The 25967-nt window shown below is 38.5% G+C and overlaps 1 protein-coding gene across 10 annotated transcripts in view; it reads right to left on the minus strand.

Moving 5' to 3' along the window:
- The window catches only part of TENM2 (teneurin transmembrane protein 2), a 615620-nt gene that overhangs the window by 441494 nt on the left and 148159 nt on the right, over positions 1-25967 (minus strand). For all 10 annotated transcript variants that reach the window (XM_063168605.1, XM_063168602.1, XM_063168601.1 and 7 more), the window contains exon 4: positions 4415-4690. In XM_063168605.1, the coding sequence (XP_063024675.1) occupies positions 4415-4690 (276 nt within the window). The remainder of the gene's footprint in view (positions 1-4414; positions 4691-25967) is intronic.

The raw sequence follows: 25967 nt of genomic DNA on the forward strand, positions 1-25967 counted from the left end.
TAGTAAGTGATATGCACATAAGGTATTGTCTGATACCCAACTTTTAGTTACTACAATAAAAAGCACCACCAAAGCAATATGGAAAAAATAATCACAGTCATTGCCACCAGTACATCTAAAATAGCAAACACTGATGGATATTGAACCTGAAAATATCAGTGCAGCACATTATCTATCCATTATATACAATAGTGAGACTAGTAGGAAAAGTGCCAAGGGAACAACCATCTACCCCAAAAAATGTTACCAACACCATATTTATATTTTCTCCTTTACAACAGGAGAATAGCAGGATCTAGATTCACATCAAACTGAAAATCCTCCTTCTGGGTTCACTTTGGGCCAACGAGTTCATTTCAGGACTCAAACCAAGATTTGCCCTGAGTTTACATCCTACTGTTCCATCCTCCTTTGCTCTACCTAAGATTATCTCTTCTCTTCTCTGTTATTGGTCTGTTCAGGTTTCACTCCCATCTGCCTTATGTCACTTGAATTTCACTGCTTTCCTAACAGCCTGTAACTGGTCATTCAACAACAGTGTAGGCAGAAAAAGAGAAAATTGCAGATCTGTTGCGAGAAGATTGTGTACATAAATGCTCCTTAAGTATGATCATTCCGTTTTCATGGATTTTTAAACCAAAAGTTACCTTATTTTCCAAAGTTTTATATTTTTCAGAAGAACATAATTTTCAGTTCAACTTTAAAAAGAAAAAAAACAAAAGCAGAAGAAACCAACCCTGAAAGAGCAGTTGCTTCAAGGTCACAACTTAAACATGACCAGTCCCTAAGCTTTACTCTGGAAATAGAAATACTGTAGGCTTAGAAAAGAACATTGCAATTGATGAAAAAAGAAATCGTTTTGAGAAGTTTGCCATGATGTTTCAGAATAGTTACAAGATTTAATCAAAGAAAAAAAAATAAGCATTGAGGAGCAGTGCTGTATCCCCTGTAGCTCACACCTTGCATCCCCACAGGTGATTCTCTCTCCAAAGCTGGCACATGACATTAGAGGTGATCTGTATTTTTAACTGGCTTTTTACATTTGCATGCATCCAAAAAAATTAATTTATTTAAATCTCACAACCCAGTAAATCACATGGAGTACCAATCTGATGACAGATTTGTGTAACAAATTCAGAATTGATCTGTCTAAAGAAGAGATGGCCACATCTAGACAGCAGCAAAAACTACAAGATACACTAAGAATTTAGAGACGAATCAGACTTCTGAAAAAATAACTGGTTTAAAAAGATCAGTAAGGTGTTTTGTTAGGAAGAATTTCAGTATACTAAGTAAAACATGGAACTTAATGAGCTTCCATTATTTCAATTTATCTATAAGCATTCCAAGTCTGCTAATATTTCAAGGTTCACAGCATTCTGGTTTATGATAAAATTAAATCATACAAAATCTACAAGCACAGAAAACAGTCACAAGCTCTGTGAATGGATTTGAATGGGAGCAATTTTTAGAAATTAAGCTTCCTCTGCGCTACTTGGAGATGACAAAATAGATTTATTGATACAAAAAAAATTGCGAGAGGTATGGTTTTTCATTTGGGGTTTTTTGAAAGTTTAAATTGTGATAGGATCTCAATATTTAAAAAATAGTAATCTTTTAGAGTTGAACTATTCTTTCATAATCCTTGAGCTGTATCAGGGAAAAAGCTTTAACAGTACTTTCAATAAATTCAGAGGTGTGAGCATCATGAGTTCCCTCTAATATTGCTAGGCATAAATGGGTAAAGCCTCATACCAAGTAATGTCTTGCTTAATGCTGGTATCCTGCAAATGTGAAACCATATCAGAGTACAAATTTCTCTTGAAATATAGATTCTTGTTACTTCCTCTCAGGATGAACACCTAGCAGGTTATTGATCTGCTTCTGAAGGACACAGTGTTTATTATGTAGAAAACCACTGCTGGGCACAAGTGTGAGAAATTAATGATGGTTTTGTAAGTGTCCACACTGTGGTGCTGAACCAGTGGGGCAACTGTCAATCTATATGATAATGTATCCCAAAACTTCATAAAATCAGTGATGTGAAGAAGCATTGATTTTTGAGCTAACCAGGGTTTGTGAGAGAGTAAGGCTAAAAAGTTTACTGAAGTTAACACCTCTGTGTACACAACAGTTGCTTCAAACTTGCGTGATGTTTTTTTAAAACAACCAAACTCACAGAAACACTTCTCACAGAAACCCAAAATGAATTCCACATACTGGTTTATTACCTGCTTGCTGTTTGATCATGTTGTTCTTTCTCCTATTAATATCATTGCTAGAAACATGAAAAATGGATTCACTGCACCGTATTTTCAATTACTAAATAATTCACTTATTATGGGGAGGAAAATGAAAAACAAGTGAACAGACTCATTCTTTTATCAGTCTGTGACAGTGTGTATAAAAGTGGGTTCTGAGATCATTATGTTTTCTTAGACAAAAGGTGTGACACTGCTGCCACTGAAATGGAGACAACCACCTGCACAGAAAGTGAATTCCTGCTACAGCACTGAAGCCCAATCATTTCATAATGCCAGAATTCTTAGTCAGGTTTTTAATTTGAAATTACGCTCAGAAGCCTTAACAAAACTGTACTAAAATCAATGGAAGTTGTCATATTTTCTGTGAATGGTATTATTAAAAGGAAAAATCAATTAACCAGTTACTGATTCTTTTCAAAACATGGGCTTCCTTGTACAAACCATTATTAGTAAATGCACATTCCCTCCTTCATTTTGATGGAGAAATGTATCCTGCTATGCCAATGGAGAGGATATATTACTTGAAGATTCAATTGAAATCAACAAAAAAGACTGTTGTTACAAACAAAATCAATTGCACTTTGCTGAACTTCTTCCTATCAACATATAAACTGTAATTTTGCCCTGTTTGCTTTGACAAGGAGCTGCTTGTGTTTCCAGAGCCTGGCACACCCACTCTGCTGAAACCACAACAACTGTAAGTGCGTACAGGGAGGAGCCCAACATAAGCTCCTACAAAAATGCTCTTCTGAGAGGCACCCAACATGTATCAAACAGAATTTTACCCCAATATGCTTAGAGAGAGCTGGTGTCATGCTGCTGGAACAGTGCTCCGAGTGTTGATGATGTTAAGGAGGTTCCTCTTCACCTCCTCAGAATGACAAGATCCAAACCCCTTTGTTTCTGTTTCAACTAAGCTGAGTTCACACTTTCATCACCCTATAGATGGAGGACAAATTCCTGCAAATCCTTTTGTACTGTTTTCTGTCTTGAGTTCTTGAAACTTATGTGAGCCCAGAAAATTCTCCAGGTAAGAACTTGAGGGTGACCCACACCAAGGATGTGAATTTGGATGTGTGCACCTGACAGGACAGTGCCAAACACAGGATACTCAGACTCTGCTTCTACTGCCAAGCTGTTTGGTCACAAGTGACTGGTACTGTGCCCAAAGTTTAATTTCTGTGACTCTAAACCACACTAAACACAAATGTTCTGCCTCAGCCCAATGCACAGATTTGTTTTCCAAAATCCCCCCCAATACCAGTAATAAAAGAGCAAAAGAATTGTTTTTACAACTTCAAAACCATGGAAAAAATACCTAAAATTAAATCTGATTGTTACGAATTAGCATCATTGTTACAGCTATCAGCATATTGTGGATTATTAATATTACTTCAAGCTGTGTAGAAAAATCACATATAAAAACTATTTCTCTTTGAAAATTTCTTTCTGCTTCTCATCATTAAGTTTAATTTAAAATACTCGGAGCACAAACTTCTGTGACAGATTATGGCATGAAAAGTAAATTGTAAGATCAAATATAATATCTATCATATGATGCACATATACTAGTTTCCTGATAGTGATGCTAAAAAACCCAAAACTATTATAAATGCAGGCAACCCCAACAAGGGGAGAGAATGAGGAGGAGGAATCCATCTTATCAGAAGGCTAATTTATTACTTTATAATTCTATATTATATTAAAGAATACTATACTACACTAAAAAATACAGAAAAGATACTGAGTGCTAAAAAGGTAATGAAAACTTGTGACTCTTTGCAGAGTCCCAACACAGCTTGGCACTGATTGGCCAAAGAGTCAAAACAACTCACACCAGAGTCCAATGAAACAATCACCTGTGGGTAAACAATCTCCAAACACATTCCACAGGAGCACAACACAGGAGAAGCAAATGAGCTAAGAATTGTTTTCCTTTTCTCTGAGGCCTCTCTCTGCCTTTCAGCCTCCCAGGAGAAAAACCCTGGGTGAAGGGATCATGTTCAAAGAATGTGAATACCACCCAAAACATGTTAAAGACCAGCTTTAGTCAAACTGAAAAAGTGCAAACTTCACCTTGGAAAGCAGAGTGGAGCATTTTTAAGAAGGTTAGGAATAGCAATTAGGAATACACTGAAGTAAATCCCTACCGTTCTCCTCGTCCGACTTGTTGTCGTTGTCGGAGTCGGTGAGCGTGAGCGCCGAGTTCTCGCGACTGGACAGGCCAGAGCTCCTCCTGGATTTGATGCCTCTGCCCCAGAGCCTGATGGCGTGCTCTGGGGACATCCCTCCCTCCGTGTCCGAGTCGTTGTCGGAGCCCGTGCTCAGGGAATAGCCCTGGTGCAGGATCCCTATGTCCGAGCAGTACCCGCTCCGGTGCGGAGACGGCTCGCAGATCCCCAGCTCTGCAAGGGTGAAGTTTGTTCCTAGAAAACAAATTAAAAAAAAAAAAAGTCATTTTAAAATCTAGGGGATTTATTTTCAGCTTGAAAATATCAGATCTCTTTTTAATTTTGCTCAGTTCTGGTGTATACCGATGAGTTACTTACAGAAATCTTTGGTGCAATGGTATGGCAAGACTTAACCTTGAAAATATTGAATGTAACTAAAATGGATGAAATATACAAAACATAGGTAGGAAAGGTCTCTAAATTCTAGGCTACTCTTTTGGCCCCAAATAATTAATCATTTAATATAAATCTCATGACAAGTGCTAATGACACAACCTGCTTTACTGTGTATGTAACCTCATATTTGTAGAACAAAGCATGAGCTTTTGATTACTCAAAACGAGAATTTTTTAAAACTAAGCTCATTTTCACATACACAAATCATTCACAGAGATAGTGAAAGAATGCAGCTTTATCAGTGAGGAAACATGGAACTTTGCCACCAATTTTCTATTTACATTTAGTGAAACTGGCAATTTAATATCTGGTAAAGAAACCGAGATAGACCTTACATTGTAACTGTTTTCTTTTTCCCCCATATTCCAGAAGAAAGAATGAATCGATACCAAAATCAGGAGGTCATTTTGGTTTAAAGGCAAAACTTTCTGAGACAATGTCAAAACACGTGACCTTTAGCAGTTAATAACAACTCAGTGGACAAAATCTTATACATTTTTAAAGCACTCAGAGTCCCCCAGGGTTCTCACAAAGTCCAGAGTTACTGCCTGATTTCTGCTTATGTACTTGTTTCCTACAGTAATGAACAGGGCAGTAAAAAAATAAAGGGAAATATTCACTAGTCTCTAAGGCTTTCCAAGATTTTGAAAAGCAAAGTAATTTGAACTTCATTACATTGGGTTAAAAACAAAAACCAGACTGAAGTTGCTGGCAATATTACTTCCAATTATTTAACTAATTCCTTAATTCACAGGGAAAGCAGATCTGTGGTCTGTGTTTCTAAAAGAGCAGTTTTATTTAGTCCAAAATTCATTTCTATTTTTTCCTTTTCCTCTACGTATTTGTTAGAATGAAGCTACACGATGGAAGTTCCTACACTAAATAAAACACACAAATAAGTGTCTTCTATTAATAAAGAAGGTAACTAGATTTTTTTTTTTTTTTAAGTATTAGAACTTCTTTCTCAGATTAGCCATGAAAGCTCAGAGTTTTGAATCCATCTGGTTCCCCTTTCTGTATCAGCCCTCTCCAGTCTCATATTGAACTGCCAAAGCATATTTTGGATAAGGGGTGTATGCACACATGTAAAATGTGAAACTAGGGCCCAGTTTAAATTTATTCCTGAAGGTCATCAGTTAAAGGAAGGGGATGGATTTCTTGTGGAAGCCTGAGCTATGTCTTCAGCCAGCAGTGACCAGGCTTGGACGTGGCTCTGTCACCCTGAGGTCAAACAGCCCCACAGTGACACCAGCACCAGGGGAAGAATTCTCACCGGACAGTGCTTCCCAAGGAATGGAACATTTAGCGGCTATGTGTAAAAAGAACATAGAAAAATATTACATTAAAAAGGCCACCTCCAAATTAACCCAAACCCTTCTAGTTTGGAGCATATTTTATCTACCTTCTAATATTTAATGTAGTAATCAGAAATTTAGTGGTTTAGTCAAAAGCAGGGAACTCAACAGTCCTAAAAATGAGCTTTTCAAGTGCACTGCAGTCTAGAGATTTTTTGCTTGTTGTTGTCTTTTTGCCTTTTTTTTTTTTAATAAGTGAAGAGTTCTAGCACGACAGATAAAGTTACTCTTAAGGAAAATGCAAACTTTAATCATGTGCTATTTCAGTAGAAGACATTTAACAAAACCAGTTGGGTTGATTAGTTTTGCTTCAGCCATATATGCAAACTAAGGTTAGACTTATTAATAAAAAGAAAATAGAACCAAAATGAAAATAAAAAGTGGACTGAACTCAATCATAGAAGCCCACCTCAGGTAGAATAATGTTGACATTAGATACACGTTAAAATTACTAAACTCATAATGAAAATGAAGTTTTTCAAATTTTCTTGTTTGCTGGTGGCATGTCTAAATTATGAATATATTAGCTAAATTAAGCTGTTGTACATACACAGTAAACATTTTGATGATATTCTGTAAATTTTAACAGCCCTTACAAGCGCAGATGATTTCACTTTGATTAGCATCCTGTTCTTACTTTGTCTGAGGAAAATGGCATAGGCACTGAAATACACTATTCACAGAACTCATTCACCCATTTGAGTTTTATTATCTGGGAACTTGGCATTTTCCAGTAACTGACAAAATTTTTAAAAAATTGAGAAGTGGATCATATCAAGAGCACAAATGGAATCAGCCTCTGAACCTCTGGGAAAGGATTTTCTATGCTGCTTCTCAGAAATCCCTTTATAGTCTTATGACCTGATGGTAGACATGAAATATTCTAGAAATTTCCCCATCAAGTAAAGACATGTTATTTGCTGGTAGATTTTAAATTAGTTTTATATACTAACTTGTGTCATTTGCTTCTGCAAAATATTATTTGAGACTTTTCTGTAAGGCAGCATATAATGGCAGAATAACTTGTCCTTGGATAATCATTTTTTAACATCTACATACATACATATATAAAAGAGGTTTTCAGATATGCATTTCACATCTAAAAATATAGAAATGTATCTCTATAATTCCTGATACTTTCCTAACCCTGAATTTACTGTAAAATCTGAGAAAAGGAAGATAAAAATACTACTGTTATATTGTTTAGACATTTTCTTATTCTGGCCCATGTTCTCCTACATGCCCTGTTTACTAAAATGAAACTGCCCACATGTCCTGAATGACATATGAACTGCTTCCACTAACATTTTTCTCTCATTTACTCAGCCATTATTGCACATTAAGGTACTAACGCCATCAGATGACCACCAGCAGACCTTGCATATTCACCCTTGTATATTCACATAGAGGACAAATAAAATCTGGATGCACAGAAATAATTTGTCCAGTAATCCACAGAATAAGCTGAGTTGGAAGGAGACCATTGAGTCTGACTCTTGGCCATGCACAGGACAGTCCAACCTCCCTGTGCCTGGGAGCATTGTCCAAACACCTCCTGAACTCTGTCAGGCTGGTGCTGTGACCTCTTGTGCCCAGCCATCTCCTGGGTGAAGAATCTTTTTCTAATGTTCAGCCTAAACCTCCTGACACAACTTCAGGCCATTCCCTCGGGTCCTGTCACAGGTCACCCAAGAGAAGAGATCAGTGTCTGCCCCTCCTTTCCCCTCATGAGAAAGGGGACCTTCTGTACCCTGCTGCACATGGAATGAGGTCTCTCCTCATTCCCCTCTTCTACAATTCTACAGATCAAGTGCCCTCAGCAGCTCCTCTCATGGCTTCCCCTCAAAGCCCTTCCCCATCCTGGCTGCCCCCTTTGGGCATCCTAATCTTGCTTTGCAGATGAAGTATAGTCTTACAAAAGATGAAAAAATACCTAAGCCATTCCATGTCCACTCAGCCCAGAATACTCCATGTGGAATCCTGATGACAAAGTTCAGCAGGAACAACCCAGCCCTTGTGCCCCAGTGCCAGCACAAACCACAGCACTCATGGGCTGGGGAGAGGAAAGGCAGGCACAGCCCGGCTTGGGGTAGAGGTTTAGTGTCTCCTTCAAGGATTTACCATCTGATAGTGGGAGCCCAGGCATAGCAAGATCTTGTAGGGGACAAGCAGGGCAGCAGTCCCACTGCCTGCCATGCCCTGGCCAGTCACGCTGCTCTGCTGTGTGCCCACAGACAGAATGCTGGGCCACAGGCCAAACTGCACTGCCAGCACGAGCAGGCAGGCAAGGGTTGGCTTCTTACAGCCTGAGACAGCACCCCCTACACCTGGGGCTTGCAGGGAGCTGAGAGGAACTAAACTGCCCCTCCCTGAAATGTCACCTGCAAAGCAGGACTGAAATGTGCAGGCAGAATCCATTCTTGCACACTAAAAGCTTTTTTTCATATTCTTGTAGCATCTACTACTTTGCTGGTGACACTAAGAGAAAAGAGATAGATAACATCAGATCCTTATTGGTGGAAAAGAAAGAAACTCTTTTGCCTTGAACAACACAGTACCAAAAATAGAAATTCACAAGGTTTTTGCTTTTTCACATGAAACAGAGCTTAGCAGTCTCCATCCTCAGTCCCTTCATGCCCTCCTGCAGAAACCACTAGATGATTTTCATTAAAGGAAGGCAGTTAAACCCAGCTGCTCCCTTAAGGTGAACATAATCTCTCATACAAAAACAGATCAGCAGTGTTCTAGTTTAGCAGTGTAATATAATGTTATGTACTTGATCATCATTGCCCATAATCTACACGCTGTGAATAGTCTCTCAATAGAATAGATGTTTTCCTTTAAATGAGGACATGACTTCTATTATCTCTTTAGTGCACTTCCTTGTACAGAAATTTACTGTTTCAGTTATTTAGGATATAAACACTTAGTAACAGGGTGTTGAATTCAATGATGTACTACTGTACTCATTATCCCTGCTAAGCCTAGAAAGCATCACCATTTAAGCAAAGGTTACTTTCACCTAACCCCTAGGCAAAGGTCTCATTTGGCTGATCACAAACTGCATGAATTGCCCTTCTGAAGATTAATCTAATCCAGCTGTGATCGCTACAAGATGCCTCAGAGGAAGATCTCTGAAACCAGTAATGCACAGATAAGATAAATTTGCCTTCAACAGGATATCAAGTTCAAGACTGGGCTAAGTCTAAAATCAAAAGAATAAATATAAGTCACAATCTTTGCTATTACAATCAGTTACAGAAAATAAGAATAACAAATATATTGATTTAAGACATTCCATTCCTTCTCAAGTTTGTTATGTTCACAGCTATAATGATTTTGCTGGCAGGAGTTCCACAATTTAGGTCTAATCTCTGGAAGTGGTCTCTCTTTTTAAAAAAACCTCTGATGCACACTTAATTTTGCTCAGTTCTTTATAAATTCAGTCTTCTCTGGTCCCTTCTGCAGCAAGCTAACTAGAAGCAGCAAACAGAAATGTTTGTGCACGTTGGAATGTGTGGTTTGAATGTAAAGTTCATTTCCTAGCTTCTCCCATCAATGACAGGAGAATTCTTAAACAGTCTTTTATAAACTGCCTTGCTCCTTTCTGACTCTGAGGTGCCCAGGCTGGACTGCTTTTGGCTGGGATAGAGTTGGTTTTCTTCTCTGCAGCTGGTATGGGGCTGTGAGGGTCCAGCTATTGCTGAGCAGTTCTTACACAGGGTCAGGGTGTAAGAATTCTCTTTTCCTCCCTATCCCAGCAGCTGTATTTCTGGCATCACCTTATGGAGATGAACCTGATTTTGATGATATTCTGGCTTAGGGAAAAGTATACATGTATGGCTTTCTCCTCAATTGATGGTGTTGATTAAAGACAAAATCAGATTTGAGAAGACAAGAGGCTGGAGCTGGGTAGCAAACATGACAATTTATTATCTACCCCACACAGCCCACATTGAAATGCAACCCTTCAGGCTAACACTTTACTTTCTTAGCCCATCCTTCCAACTTTTCCAAGCTTTAAAGAATGGTAAAAGAACTACAGCTCCATTTATTATAAAGGGATGTGTTATTCCTACCATTCCCGTCCATTCTCAAACCTGAAGGAGACAGATGTTTGCAATTCTGTAAGCAATTGCTCTGCTCTCCTTCTGTGCTCTCCCCGGGTGCACTTCTCCTCCTTCTCCTTGCTGATTAAGCGCCAGCAGAAAGAAAATTCCAGGCTGAGCCTCCCCAGTCATTCTCTGTCTGGCAGCAGAGGGCTGGGAAAGCCCTGCTCAGAGCTCCTGGGCACACCTGAGAGCTCCCAGCACTTCTGCACTCAGATTTCAGCAGAGAGGCACAGACAGAAAGAGGGGAAGGAGTCCAAGACTTGGAATCTCCCATTCAAAGCATGGAGATACCTTGGTTTAACCAGCACAACATGAGGGATTTTCTCCAGCATCCATCTTAGAACCAGTCCCTGTCCAGTCTCCAAACAAGCCAACCCCAAGAGATTAAAATTCAGTTCCTGTTACCTTTTCCTTTACAAGCAGCAGAGAAAAAGCAGAAAGTGAAGCCTCATGGCAAATCATGAAGTTCTGGTAAACTCCCGAGCTCTGGTCCAAACACCATCAAAGTAATAGCGGGTTTTGGAGGTGGTGGTTGGGATTGTTTGTTTGTTTGTTTGGGTTTTTATACATAAAATTTTATGAAAAAGAGTTAGAGTGCATATTTTCTATTCCCAGCCCCAAAATGGATCAAACTGTGGAATAACTTAGTTAAATGTCTGTTTCCTTTTAAGAGACAGTGAATTTCTAAATAAATTCCATCACAGAACCACAAGAAAATATCAGGAATTTCTGTGTACTTAAAGAAATGGCTAGCATAAAGAACACTGAAAGAATTATTTACAATCTGGTTTTGTATGTTAACCAACCTGCTCAACACCTGATAATATCTCCTGCACACAAGCATAGTATTTTCCTGTGAAGGAAAAACAACTCCAGCTCCATGGGAAAAGTAAAGTTGGAAAAGCAGTCAGTTTTAAAGACAATATAAGGAAAGAATGAAGTGCAATCCCAATAGAGGATAGCTACCATTTAGTATCTGTATTGACTGTGCATGGTTGCAATGCACACTTAGGCTCATTTGGCACAAAGTAGTACAATAAGTAAACCATGGTCCCACAGAATTTAAAGTCAGTTTTCACCAGTAAAAAAAAAAAAAGTCATTTTTATTCTAGTCTAGCTCAGAAGATTTAGGTCTGCTGTTGTTATTTTCAATTGTGTCAGAAAAGGACAGTGAGTTCTTGATTTCCAGTTGACTATCTCTCTCTCTCCCTCTTTCTATATATATATACACATAAAGTATTTTTTGATAAAATCACTGTATGGCTGTTTATCTTCACTGATACACTAAACTAAGTTCAATTATTAAGAAAAAGCTCTACAAAAATCTGCAGTAAACAACCAGTAGATAAATGAGCTGCTGATACTTTGCTAAATTAACATAAAGCCATTTCCTTATTTTTATAATCTTAAATCAAGATTTAAAAAGTGACAAAAGATAAACCACTCTTCATGACTTGATAAATAAACTGTGCTCTCAAGAAAAGCAGAAGTCAATGGTAATAAGCTTTCATACTTCCATGACTGTTTAATTGGGAACTCTCAAAAAACCTGAATCAGCTGTCAACACAGACAAAACCTTAATTGTTTCTCTCTACCTTGCTTCACAAGCTGGGAACACGGCTACTCTATATTTTATGAAGGTCCCCAGGCACATATAAAGATTTCTGAGCACTAGCAGCTGTCAGCTCTTTAGTCACAAGGTGCTTCTTCACTGTAAATATCATGTCACTTAGAAATAAGGGTAATGTAAATTGTAACCTGTACAGCAGAATAAAAAGTTTAAACCATTATTTGGCTGAGAACTTGTGTTTATATTCTGAATGACGTTGCTCCTAACACATTTCATAAATGACAGAGATATCAGCCTTTAACTCTGCATTTCTAATCCTACTAGGAGCATCATCAGTAGAGCAATATGAATGACTTTGAGGACTGAGAAAATAATTGATCTAAAATGAAGAGGTTCCCAAATAAACATTTTAAACTGAAAACTGCATCAATTGAAAAAAGTCATATAAAAATCCACATAAACTTCATGCCAGACTTGGAGAATAATTAAATTAAAATCATTTTAGCACTATAATTTTAGAGTAAAAGGTAAATATCTTATAATCAGATATCAAGGGAAACAGGTGAAGCTCTTTGAGAAGTTTACCTACAAACAACCACATCTTCTTTTATTCACCAATTGTCATCGTTATATGAGATCAGGAAACATTTGTATTTATTTGACTGAATTATAAACTGCTTTCAGCTTTTCACTTTCAATCCTAGCTAAATAATTAGTTATTTTCATCAGCCAGTCAGTTGTGGCATTATGAATGAATCAGCTGGCACCAATCCAGATGGTGACTGGTCCTGAACTTTGCTCCAGACAAAACAGAAACCCTTAATACAGGATTTCTTTCATTCTACCCATGCCTGCTGTTTGCACACTGCACATACAATCCCAAGCACACAAACATAGTGATCTGCCTGGCTGGCACACCCAGAGCTTGCAGGGCTGCAGCAGCAGCACTGCAGAGACACCAGCTCCACTGCTGGAGCTCGCTGGTCATATCAGGCACCTGAGGACCCATGGGGGAAGAAATATCATCTCCCATGCACCTCTTTTCCCTGCCTTGCAGTGTTTTCCAGGCAGTCACAACATGCTGCTGTTTGATTTTGTTTTCCTGCTCGCTGTGCACCCACATTGAACACCAACACTTGAGCCTGTCGCACCCAGCAGTGCTGGCAGGCACGGGCTGTTCCAAGGTTCTCTTCCCACCTCAGCACACCAATTCCCCTTGGTTAATGCAAACTGCCTCTCTATTTCATCTACACTTACCTGTGTTTCAGTGGTTTAGAATTTCAGTGTTTTAATTTAGATTACTTTTCCCTTCCTCAATGAACAGAAAATATTTGCATTATGTGCCAATAAACAGCTATAGATTCTGTTTATTCAAACTTTCTGCTGTTTGAAACTACATCTTTGTTCTATAAAACTCCATTGGAACAATAGGGCCAGTTGTTGCACTTCTGTTTTCCCTTCCCTCTCACTTTTGTCTCAGATTTGAAGGACTGCCAGCACTGACTTTATTGGTTAATAATAGAGGGACATGCAAGTGTGCCAAAGAGTGATTCAAGCTCCCACCATCACTCTGCATTAAGTTTAACAGGTGGCAGTGTGAGATCCCCTGAAGAGGAATTATTACAATATCTCAATTAGAACAAAAATTTTGTCAAATAATCTTTTACGTAGGGGAAAATGTTGACACTGATTTTCACAAACTGAAAAAAGACTTTAAAAATAATTATTTTCCTCCACTACATCAAATATTCTACACAAGAACCAGTAATTAAAAAAATACTACGCTTGCCTGTCACTTAGGTCTGCATTAAAAAATTTACAGCCTAACCCCAAAATCTTTATGAGGCATTATTTTTAAGAGATAATACAGAAAATAGTACAAAATCAGACCAAAATTCAGTTGGTTTGAAACAGAGTTACTGTGCAGGCTGTGTTATCTGACTATTTTTAACACTCACGTCATCTCAATTGCTAAGTGCCTTTACTTGCTTCATAAGTGCCTTGCAGATCAGGTGTAATGATAAATTCACATCTCACTGATAAAGGTCAAGTATGCCTAGGCATCATACGATTACATTATTATGTTTTTTATTTATCATCATCATCGTTATTATTTTTGAGTTTGCAGACTCCAATTACAGAACTCTTTGGATTTAGCAAGAGAGAGATTAGATTGGATTATTCATTAATCCTCCCACTAGTTCACATTTTTCAGCCTACCAACATTTTGTAAAGAAGCATTTTAGGCTAGTTCACATAATTCCCTTTAGGTTATATGGGAGTCACAAGCAGCTCTGAACCTAGAATCTTGCAAATGGAGTATGGAGTATGTGAGGACAGCACTGGAGAACAGGGATGGGAAAAAACCCTCTCCTCTCTGCTGCTTCAGGATGCCTTGGATGAGAGCTTGTCCATTCTGCTGCCAGACTCCTCACCCATGACTTGAATGCTGACAGCAGCACTGCCTGGTGCTGTTGGATGCCTCTTGCCTGTGGCCTTGCAGTCACTGTCTTATCAGAAAAAATTCTGTTCTTAATTACCAGTGTGACAGGGCACATGAGCTAAGCTGGCTGGTGGCCTCAGGTGGCTTAAGCCACCATGACGGGCTCTGGATATTCAGATTTATCCATCACTTTCAGACTGATGAACTCTGATTCGGCTGTGCATGCCAGCACCTCTATTTAAATTTCAGATTTGTGGTTCTCAAAGGCATTTGCTTGTTCTATTTTCTTTTTTATCTCTTTAAAGACTTCAGAACAGAGAACAGGCATACATGTCAAAAAACTACCCTTGGATTTAAGTTCTTCTACAACTTACTTTTGTTATGGGAACTGTACACAGAAAAACTTTTATAGGGCTTTGGGGTCCTTTTTTTTGCATAGCTTTTCATTTTGTTTTGGGTTTTTTGTTTTGTTTTTTTTTCTCGTTGATTTTAAAGTGGGAATTGGGTGAACAATGTGCATGGATATACAGTCAAGGAGAGAATAGTTTCATCCTTGAACAGGAAAGCCTGAAGAGAAAAGCCTGCATCCAAAAAAGTGAGAAAAGCCTAAAGTTTCCAAGGGCTTCTGACCTGGGAACTCATAGTAGAAATCTATAGCTAAAATAATCAGAAGTGTACAGTTGAGATAAGCTCTAGTCCTCTAAATTATTTCAGGGATAACTTTAAGAAGTCCAAAGCAGGAACCCACAAATCAAGTAATTTCCATTCCAATATGTTCTCTGTAAGGGGAAAAGATATTTTAGTGAAAAAAATTTTGGTAAAAATCAAGCACCAAACTAGTGATATTCCTGTTGATCCTTCTTAATATTACCTATGTGGAAGAACATGTTTGAAAATGAGCTTGGAGGTGAAGTTATTTTCCAATTAAATGCACAGACAGCACGGAGCACAGGCTCCCCCAGGTAAGCTCTGCCCTGCCCACGTGCACCCAGAGCTGCCAGGGGGGTTTGCAGGCTGGGGCTGCACTGGCCGTGCCCCCACCTCACACAGTCCCTGCACCAGGCACACCCAGCCAGAATTAGCAAAGCCTGACTGGAGAGCACCGGTAGCAGAAAATTTGTGAACAGGAAACTGGAACAAGCACCACGAGGCATATGGGCTCTGGTAACCAGCCCACTAAAGGAGCTAAAGGAAAATGAGAAAAACATTGCCATTTGGTTTCCATCTTACCTAAAATTATGGGGTTTAATTTTTTGACCTATTTAACAATACTTGCCTCTTCAGAGTCCCACTGCAGGCACAGCACACAGCAAATGGGTAATACTGCCCAAAATTTGTTTCCACTGCAGGCTAATGCCACTGCTTTTTTTAAATTAGCCTACAACATTCCTGTTATCAGGAAATGCCCTTTTTAGAGGGGAAAAAGAAACCTACACCAGCCTGCTCTTATGAATGCCTCAAGCATTCTAAATTAGCAGTGAGAATCCTGTGGATACTGCATACTCCCATCTTAAGAGCAGATGTGGCACTGTATAGTTTTGGTATTAAGTATTGCCAAGGTTCCTTCCAAGCAAAGAACTATTTATCTACTTAACACAGAACATAACCAACTTTTGTAAGTTTCATATATTACATTAATTTCAAAATGCTTGGCATTATTAATCCTTTTTATATTGTTAATATAAAGATTCTGCTTCAAAACCCCAGAAAGTTTATTTTTTTTCCTCTCTTTTTTGCATTGCATGCACTGATGAACTAGCCTGCTCAGCAAGCATTTAACAGATTAGACACTTGAACATGGTTTCAGGCAATGCTCTCTCATGTTTCTGCGTATTGCCTGATAAACACTTCAAAGTAAACCGCTCATAAATATGAAATGAAAAGCCAAGAAGTCGTTATGCACAGCTTTGAGATACAAATCTCTTTATTCCCCTCTGAAGTGGAATTTGATTGACATAATGAGTCATAGATCCTGTCCAGGGACACACTGCCTTATCCCCTTTTCCTCAGGAGACAGGGAGTCTTTAAAGAAATCCACTTCAGAACTTCCTGACAGACAGCTCCAGGAAAGTTGAACACTACACAAATGTATTATTTTGTATTAATACCTACCTTAACAACTGTGACACGTGTCAAAGATTGACTCCAAAGCCCCAGCACCTCACCCTGTCACAGGAGGCCAAATCCCAGATGTCCATTCTATCTCATTATCACGGACACAGCGACCCAGGGCCACAAAGGAGAGCTCCCAGGGCCACCAGGGCTGTGCTCAGCTGGGCTCTGTCCTGTGCTCACCCCCAGGGCCCCTCGTGAGCCTGGGCAGCTCCATCCCCAGCAGGAAGAACAGCTCCTGGTGGAGCTTCAGGAGGAACAGGCGAGCCCTTGGGCCGCTCCACCTCGGAACCTGGTACTTCTTTCCTTTCCATTTTCCCTTTCTCCTTTTCCCTTTCCTTTTTCTTTTTTCCTTTTCCCTTTCCTTTTTCTTTTTTCCTTTTTCCTTTCCTTTTTTCCTTTTTTTCTTTCCCTTTTCATTTCTCCTTTCCCTTTTCATTTCTCCTTTCCCCTTCCCTTTTTCTTTTTTCCTTTTTCCTTTCCTTTTTTCCTTTTTCCTTTCCCTTTTCATTTCTCCTTTCCCCTTTCCTTTTCCTTTTTTCCTTTTTATTTTCCTTTCCCCTTTCCCTTTTCATTTCTCCTTTCCCCTTTCCTTTTCCTTTTTTCCTTTTTATTTTCCTTTCCCCTTTCCTTTTTTCTTTTCCCATTTATTTCCTTTCCTTTTTCTTTTTTTCATTTTTCCTTTCCCCTTTCCTTTTCCCTTTCATTTTCCTTTTTTCCTTTCCCCTTTCCTTTTTCCTTTCCCTATTTCTTTCCTTTCCTTTTTCCTTTCCCTTTTTCTTTTTTCTTTCCCCTTTCCTTTTCCCTTTTTCCTTTCCCCTTCCCTTTTTCCCTTTCCCTTTTTCCCTTTCCCCTTTCCTTTTCCCTTTTTCCCTTCTCCTTTCCCTTTCTCCTTTCCCCTTTCCTTTTCCCTTTTGTTTTCTTTCCCATTTCTTTCTTTTTCTTTTTTCCTTCCCTTTCCCTTCCAAGCTGCACCCCTGCCCTGCTGGCACAGCCCCTCCAGCCCAGCTCTGCCCACCCTGGGCCAGAGCAGAGGGGGCTCTGAGCCAGGGCTGCTCCCACCCAAGGAGCTCCTCATTGCTGTGACCCTCATTAGAAAGCAGATTTATCAGGTACAGACCCCCACAGTCATTTCCTACAGTTCACAGGTCCGTGCTGTGAAGGAAATTAAGACTTTCATGTGAGAAGGAGCAGTTCAAACCACCTAGCCTGAAAAAAACCTCTGAAATGCTAATTTGGATATTGCTGTTAATAAATGATACCCATATGAAAATGACAAAAACTATGTAATTGTTGGTCATTGCTATTCCACAAAATGTCTATTCCAATAAAAGTCAAGCTTTAAGGCACCACAGTGAAACTGCTGATCAGTAGTGCCATAAACAAAATTATAGTGCAATAAATTGCTACCCTACAATGTTATATTCACAACCTGCATTTGTAGTATTTGTGGAGGTTTTTAGAAGGAATGCAGAAAATACCTGCCTAAATTAAGATGCAACTTCTGGCACCTGATTTGCTAGCCATGCTGTATGCATTAAATTATCCATCTTTACTGGCTTTCATTAGTCTCTACTCCCTATGAAATAATCATACACAAAGTATACAAGATTCACCACTCACAACTTGGCTTTCTTTTGTTAGTGGTAGTGCTATTATTAGTGTTATACATGAGCCATTCACATGATTTATACAATAATACATACATCATTAAGATTTAAAAGGCAACAGTAAAAAATTAGCTTAATTTGTGGTGTTCAAAATGCACTCAATTTTTTTTATTATTTTGCCAATAAAAATGAAAGGCTAATATCTACAAAAAGCACACAGTAAAACAATTAAATGGAGAGAAGACTAACTATTAAGAGGACTGAATTCATATTACATGTAAATAATGAAACATTAAAGTCCAATTCCGCAGAAAAAGGCTGAAAGGGAGATTTAGAAGCTTAAGATGATGAAAAAACCACAATGTGGTATTGCCCTCCATCTACAAAGAACATCACTGCCTCTTCTCAGTCACTGAGATTACTCAGACATTGTTTTTCCCTCTGAAATGTTTCTTGTTAAAATTTTTACTGTTGTTATTTATTATTTGCAAATTACAAACACGTTTTGACCCTGCTATATTGCGAGCACTCTTCCTTCTCAGACATCTTAATGGCCTGCCCTGGCTTCTCTAATCTGGTAAGCAATAAAGATTTGCATCAAAATACAACAACATGAATTGCAACAAATATGGAGCAAAATGGGCAAGTGCTTGAAAAAGCCCAGAACTCAATCAAAGCTTATGACTATAAACAGGCATTCTCCCATTCTGCAATTTTTTGATTATGGATTGCCCTATGTAAATTACAATTTTTTTTCCTAAATTGCAACTTTTTGTAACTACTTTGAATATTTGTGAAGAATGACTCCCATACACAGAACTAGGGAATTATGGCCAAGTACCTTGGCACATATCTGAAAACACTGTCACACCCAAGTATTAATTTTAACACATGTATTATTCCAGTGTTGATGGATTGCCAAATGAAAGGCAAATAAGGCATCCAAAATCTTCTGAATTACTCATTCTTCACAAGTCCTCTGCAGCCCTCACAATTCCTCCAAAATCAATATTACACATGCCAATAAAAGTACTTAAAAAATGAACTAGAACCTAAAATAAATAACTTTTTTTTATGGTAACTATCTTAGAATAAAGCATGTTCCTATAAACTAATGTTATTATAAGAGATGACACCACAGTTGCTGAGCTTCCATTACAAGATGTGAAATGTTTGGGGAGGGCTTCAGGCAGCATTAGGCATTGTGATGAGGTGAACAAGCACAGCTGCCACTCACACCCTTGGCTCTGTCAGTCACCTCAGCACACAGAAACCACTGGGAAAGGAGCTCTTCAGAGATCTGCAATTGCTGCTTGACCTGCAGCTGAAAAGCAAGTGCTGTGCTCACTAGATCTATTAGCCCTTTGACTTCATTCATTCCCTGGCTAATATAAATACATTGCTGAAGTGAGTGATTAATTCCATTTCTTTGGCGAGAGTGCTGAATTCTTGAAGCCTCTGGAATGACTATCCATGGAGGCTCCAAAACATAACTGGTTATTTATCATTTGTAGTTAGAAATCTAATGGTGGCAAGGACCACTAAGTTGTTGTTTCTTTTTGTTTTTCCCTCTTCAACTTCTCTCCAAGAATAACCTTTTCTTGCTGCCCCATAGTTTCATGTAACAGACACCAAACCAATCATCATCTCTATCCATTTTTATTCAGTCATCTTTGTGCTGGAAGCCTGTTCAACAAATCAACATCTTTCTATTTCTTTCCTGTGCTTCCCAGGTTTGACATCAACACAACAGCTGAAACAACACTTTACTGTTCTCCTGAAGGAACAAGGCTTCCCTCAGCTTAAGGAGTCAGACAACCTCAAAGAGAGGAAGAAACCCCAAACCACCTTTGCACACACTGCTGAATTCTCCCCTGGATAGAACCAACAGATTTTTTAAATTGTCTAAGATGTCAGTGTGTAACAAGGAGTCTGGAAAGCATTCTGACAAAAACAATGGGAATCTGACCTGACAAGTCCATTGCTTTTACATGAAAAATTCCATCTTTTTTCCTTCCTTCTGTATTTCTGATTAATTACACCTTGGCATCTCCTGATCCAAGTATGGCACTGTGATGAAAACACTGTACAAAACAAGTTTCCAAACTGAAAACAGAAGTTCCCTTCCAATCATGTGGACAATTTTCTTCATTAATAACCAGATAGAGAATATCTATAGTCAGTTTTGTAAATTAGGGTTGTGTCCATCAAAAGGACCCCATAGCTAGACATAATGGGGTAAACGAACCCAAATTTTGGTAAGGTTTCTAAAGGCTTCCTTCCCTGATTAAGTCTCATTCTGAGAAAAGAAGGAATACCTTTACAAGTATCACAATCAGTTCTAGCTTTGCATGCTGGAACAGTTGCAAGTGTAAGAGATGGGCTCTATCTGCTAGTTCACTCATCTCTGCTGCCTTCAGCTTTGGTCCCAAACACCAAACATTTACACAAAAATGCCACTAAACCCCACAGATCTCTGAAAAACATGCAAAGGGGAGTATTTCAGTTTTGAAGGTGCTGGTAATGCTGACATTCATTTTCAGTGCACACAGAACAGTTGCAGCTTAGTCCTAAGAAATGAGCAAGAGCATTTTCAACTCGTGCATATGCTTATATTTACAAACAAATTCTTCCCATTTATGCCAATTGCTAAAAATTATTAACTTAGCTAAAAATTTCTGATACAAGATTGTTGAATGTTTGACTTTTTTAGTCCAAGCTTATTTGAAAGCTGGCAACAAATTGGAAGGATATGGTTTTGAAGTCAAATTGGAAAAAAAAAGAGTAAAATCTAGATAATTATATATATTACTTTGTTTGCCATTTTCAGCAGTGACATACATTTTCTAGCACCTCTCAGCTCAGGAAACAATTGGTTGTGGGCAGAAGAAGCTTCCTTGGAGGAGCTGCACTGCACAGCGGCCTGAGCAATGGCCAACACAAACCTGAGCTCCCCATCACTGCCTTCTGACAGCCTGCATTTCAGTGATGGAAAGCATGATCCTTCCTACACAGTATGCACTGCACTATGCATTTAGTCCTTGGAGAGCTTTCAGAATGAAAAGACCATAATTATTACTACCATCATTATTATTAATGAAAAATACACATGTAAAATTAGGTTTCGAACACAGTGTTTTATAGCCCCTATTTGTCTCTGTGGACACACGCCATAATGGCTTTAACAGACCTTTAACACTCACTGACTAATTAATCTTTACACTCAGGACCCAGCACTGAGTTTTATTCAGTAAGGAGCAGAAAATAGCATCTGTGGATTGGGCTTGCAAGGTCCACTGCATGAATAAATTGACAGGCTACAGGAAGAGTTGGCATTAAACAGCTCCTCTCCTCCCCTCAGTACTCCTGCAAGAGCCTTCACCAGCCACTGGAGCTTCTCTTCACAAACTCCTCACATACAATTTATTTTTATTTCCTGAAGTGACTCTTTTCAACCTTACAGGGACTCAGTCTTCCAAGTACATTGACACAGATAGGAAAAAAAAATATTACAGGGACTAGATATCACTTTAAAATAGAACTGCATTTCCTACACAACCAAAGTGTGCACCAGAAAATTCAGTTTGACTATGGAGAGCACAAACGAACCATACAAATTAATAGACCTCAGCAATTTGTCAAAAAAACCTTTAGGCTTCCATTTCCAACTCAGACAGGTTCTAAATATGAAAAAGCACAGGGAAAATATTCTGCAAAAAGAAAGCACAAAGAGAAAATACACCACGCAATTTCCTAATAGAATAAATTCAATCTTTGCTCCTCTTAAAAGAATTTTAAAGGTATTGTAAAAGAATAAGCATATAGGGGTAAATTTCCCTCAGCTCATTTGCATGACATAGTTATAGTCAATATAGCCTACTCAGAGTCCTGCCTTTTGCTGTAAAGCCAGGCAACCAGAACACCATCTTTAGTTACAAAAAATAAAGTGTGTGTTTACTAGTCAAGCCTCAGTGGTAGAGATTTCATCAAGATGCAATTACCAAGTATTCTGATTTTTTCCCAGTATAGGCAAACTCTGGTAACACTATGGAATCCCAGATCATGGCATCTGTTTCATTCTATGAAGCTAACTTCAAGAATAGCTTAATCCATTTCTTCTATATGTAAAATGACATTAGGAACCAGACCTTGTGAGCTGCAGCACAGTCAGCAGCAATGACAGCACAGCACTCATTTTGAGAGTCAAAAACCCTCCCTAGGCTGTTGCTTTAGCCAGGAAGGTCACAGATGAGTTATGGTGCATTTCTTACAACAAAGCATTTATTTCTCTGTATGCCTGTAGAGATAATACTTGTCAGATTAGCTCTTTTTCTTTGGAATTCCTCACCACTGGTTTAGCCTGTCTGTGTTTCCCAGCAGAGGGCTATTAATTAAAGTCCAGTAGGACTCAAATCTGAGCTTATTAATGGTTGGATGGAGCCAAGTAAAAACACATCTGCTCCCACACCTCAGTCTCCTCTCCTTGTTTTTCCTCACTTATTGAAGCACATTTTCGGTTTCCCACCATAAATTCCACGAAATCCTCCCTATCAATGAGCCATATTCTACTCTCAAGCCACCTCTAAGTGATTTCTCAAGCTTAAAAAAAGGACAGGGAGGTGAATCAACTAGGAAACAAAATCCTGATCTGCCAGCATTTGATCAGTTACAGCTTATGGTTTTATCTCCCCAAACATTTTCCCATTATAAAAAACGAAGGCTTGCAATGCTCTATGTATCTGTACCTGTAAAAAAAAAAGACTTCAGAATTTAATAGGATTTTATAGGGACTCAGCTTTGTGAATTACACTCATATAAGAAAACTCTAAAGTAATTTCTATTTGATTTGAATCCATTTATGTATGACAATATCTGCTATAACCTGACAGGAACAGTCCAGCAGAAATTGCAAGGACGTGAAACCAGGAGTTGGCTCCCTTCCCACTCAACCTGCAATCCTCTCAAGTGGGGGAGGAAAGTTACCAAGCACTGTGTAATCCTTCTCTCCTGCTTTAGAATGAAATAAAACATTGGTATGAAAAAATATGCATTAGATTAAATTTTACTCAGATTAACCATTTAGTCAAAGGTTGAATTCTGAACCAGATGCATGTTGTACATCTATTTTAATGGCAGCATGGTGCAGAAACAGACACTTTGTGAACTGCTACATCATGTCCATCAGGACTGAAACAGAAAACTGTAAACACAAGGAAAACACAATTCCAGCCTGAGAAACACTGGAAAAAAAGCATTTAATTTACATAATGTATATAATGTAATTCCAGTCCTTTGGTCCAGCTCACCAGAAACAAAAAATAAGCCACAACATAGCACTTAAATGATCCCACATATTGTGAAGGGCATGGCTCAAGACAGAAAAGGGAGGAAGGTCAGTATTAAACCATAAACTTCTGGACCCTCCTACCACAGCCTGAGCTTCCCTGGGATGCAGTTTCCTGGCTGATGGCTGCTGAGAACCCACAGCTGCATTACACACAGTCCTAAGTGATGGAGGACTGGATCAGGTGTACCTTGATTCCTTCTGTTTGATGCACAGGAACTGAAAAGAGGCAATGACCCTTGGACCTAAATTTGTTGATGGCACCTCCAAACTGAAAGAGTAATAAGCTTATTTTTCAGGCCGGAAGAGAAATTAATGATGAGTTACAATGCAATAGGCATGGCCAAGAAGTTGGCTTAAATTTCTTGGTTTTGTTACATATGTTCTGAAAAAATTAAACAACTAAGTATACCTACCTATACCTACAAATGTAGATTTTTAGAAATGTAATAACTTTTACTTTGATGTAACAGCTTCCAAAAATCAACTAATGAAACTGAAGTAAGGTCACTAAAATAATGAATAAGAGTGAATTCATGCAGTTTAAGTAGTATTTTAAACCCATATGATTTTTTTTTTTTCTCAGTGTCTTCATTTAGATATACCTATACTTTAATTTTCTTGCTGGCACTGATAATTACAAGCACTGTCCCCATGTAAAATGTTTCAACTTTTAAAAACATATTTTTAAATTAATCAGACTATGTATGAATGGAGTAGTTTTGTTTGACCATGAACATTTCAAATTACTTGGATTTTAAAATACTTCTTGCATGCATTTTTTTCTAAAGTTCCATGAATTCTAAAGACTTTATCCTGTAGTGCAAAGTTACCTGAGGATAACTCATATTTTCTTGCATTCTCAAGAAATGGATGAGAAAGGATAAGGAAGCTCCTCTCCACAGACAGATCAGACTGGCCACCACACATATAATCCATACATACACAGTTAGCCCATATTTAAACTACATCATGCTTTGTGAATATACTGAATTATCATACAGAGAATAGGCTCCTACCATTACCCCTGCCTGTGTTACAGATCAGAAGAGACAAAGATTATTGACCGAAGGACAACAACAAACTCAACTCCTGTATTTTCACTCTATATTTTAAATCAAGGTTGGCTCCATAATTTTCTAGAAGGAACGATTATTTTTACAGGGAGATGTGCCCTGAATTTCAGGAAACGAGAAATTCATTTTGTTGCAGGTTTTTTAATTAATGCAATGAAAGATTTACAGTGCTTAGATGGATATTATAATCTGAATAAACCCACCTAGAAGACTTAGCTGCAACTTCATTTTTTTGCTACACACTATAAAAATTGCTCATGGGACTGCAAATTATACTGGTACAAGCAATTTAAGTTGTTATCAGTAACAGTATTAGAAAGAATCAAGTGACCACGACAGCACACTCCAAACACAATTTTTCTTGTGCACTTGAACCATGAAGGAACTCATTGACTATTATGACAAAAATTGCTCTGGTAGAGGCCAAGAGTGGCAGAAAATCTTGTGCTAGAGCTTCTCAGTGTGCAGGGGCCATATCCATGTCATGGTGCACAGGGTCTCTTCTTTCCTTGGCAAAGAAGGAAATCCATGCTCTGCTCAGGGGCTTTACTCCACCTGTGGCCTTTTAGCAAAAGAACAGGGTTTATAATTGGATCTCCTGGCACCCCAGGACACTCCAAGGAACACAGTGCCACTGTCATGGAGCCTGTGGTCCATGTTCAGAGTAACACTCCCAGGATCAACAAAAAATTCTGTCTCTGGAAAAGATCCTCCCTAGTGAACCCTGGGTTTGGCCAACATGCAAAGTCTCCAAACGTGCTCAGTCAAATCCTATTGACATTTTTCTGGGAGTCACCCTAGGAGAATAATAAACCTGGATTCACAAAGAAAGAAATGGTTATCACTGACTTCTGAGATGTTATTCACACTTAGAGTTAGATGGCTTACTCTTAAAAAATTGTGCAAATTCAGCTCATTTTTCCTCTTCTCTCCTTCTCCCTTTTATTTCACAACTCATTCCTAAGGTGTGAGAGCCCTCACTGAGCCTCCACTATTGTCTCTCTTGATGCCAACCTTTCCTACTTCTTTGACTATCTTTTGTTCTCCCCAATCCAGCAGTTTCACAGATCTTTACTAAACAAATTATGTTAATAAATATGCTTGAACAAGAGTAATTCCTATGTTAATAAAACCCAGAAAAAGCATGTCTTTGACTTCACCTTTGTATTTTTAAATTCTATTTTCTAACAACAAATAAAGCACTCTAATCTTTATTTTTCTAAATTATTATTACAGTTTTTGTGATGGATAAAAGCAATGAGCATTTTCCAGAAACACAAGAAAATTAGAAGAAACACGACACATGGAATTAACTGAAGTGGAACTCTCCCTTTTGATGGATAATTTGAAGTTTCACTAATCAGAGAAGTTTGCAAAATAATTTCTGATTAGTTAAGAATACATGCTACACAGACAAGAGAAAGAAAGGAAAAAAACCAACAGCGGAAATATTA

This window comes from Melospiza melodia, chromosome 14 (genome assembly GCF_035770615.1).
Source record: "Melospiza melodia melodia isolate bMelMel2 chromosome 14, bMelMel2.pri, whole genome shotgun sequence".
NCBI classification, from domain to species: domain Eukaryota; kingdom Metazoa; phylum Chordata; class Aves; order Passeriformes; family Passerellidae; genus Melospiza; species Melospiza melodia.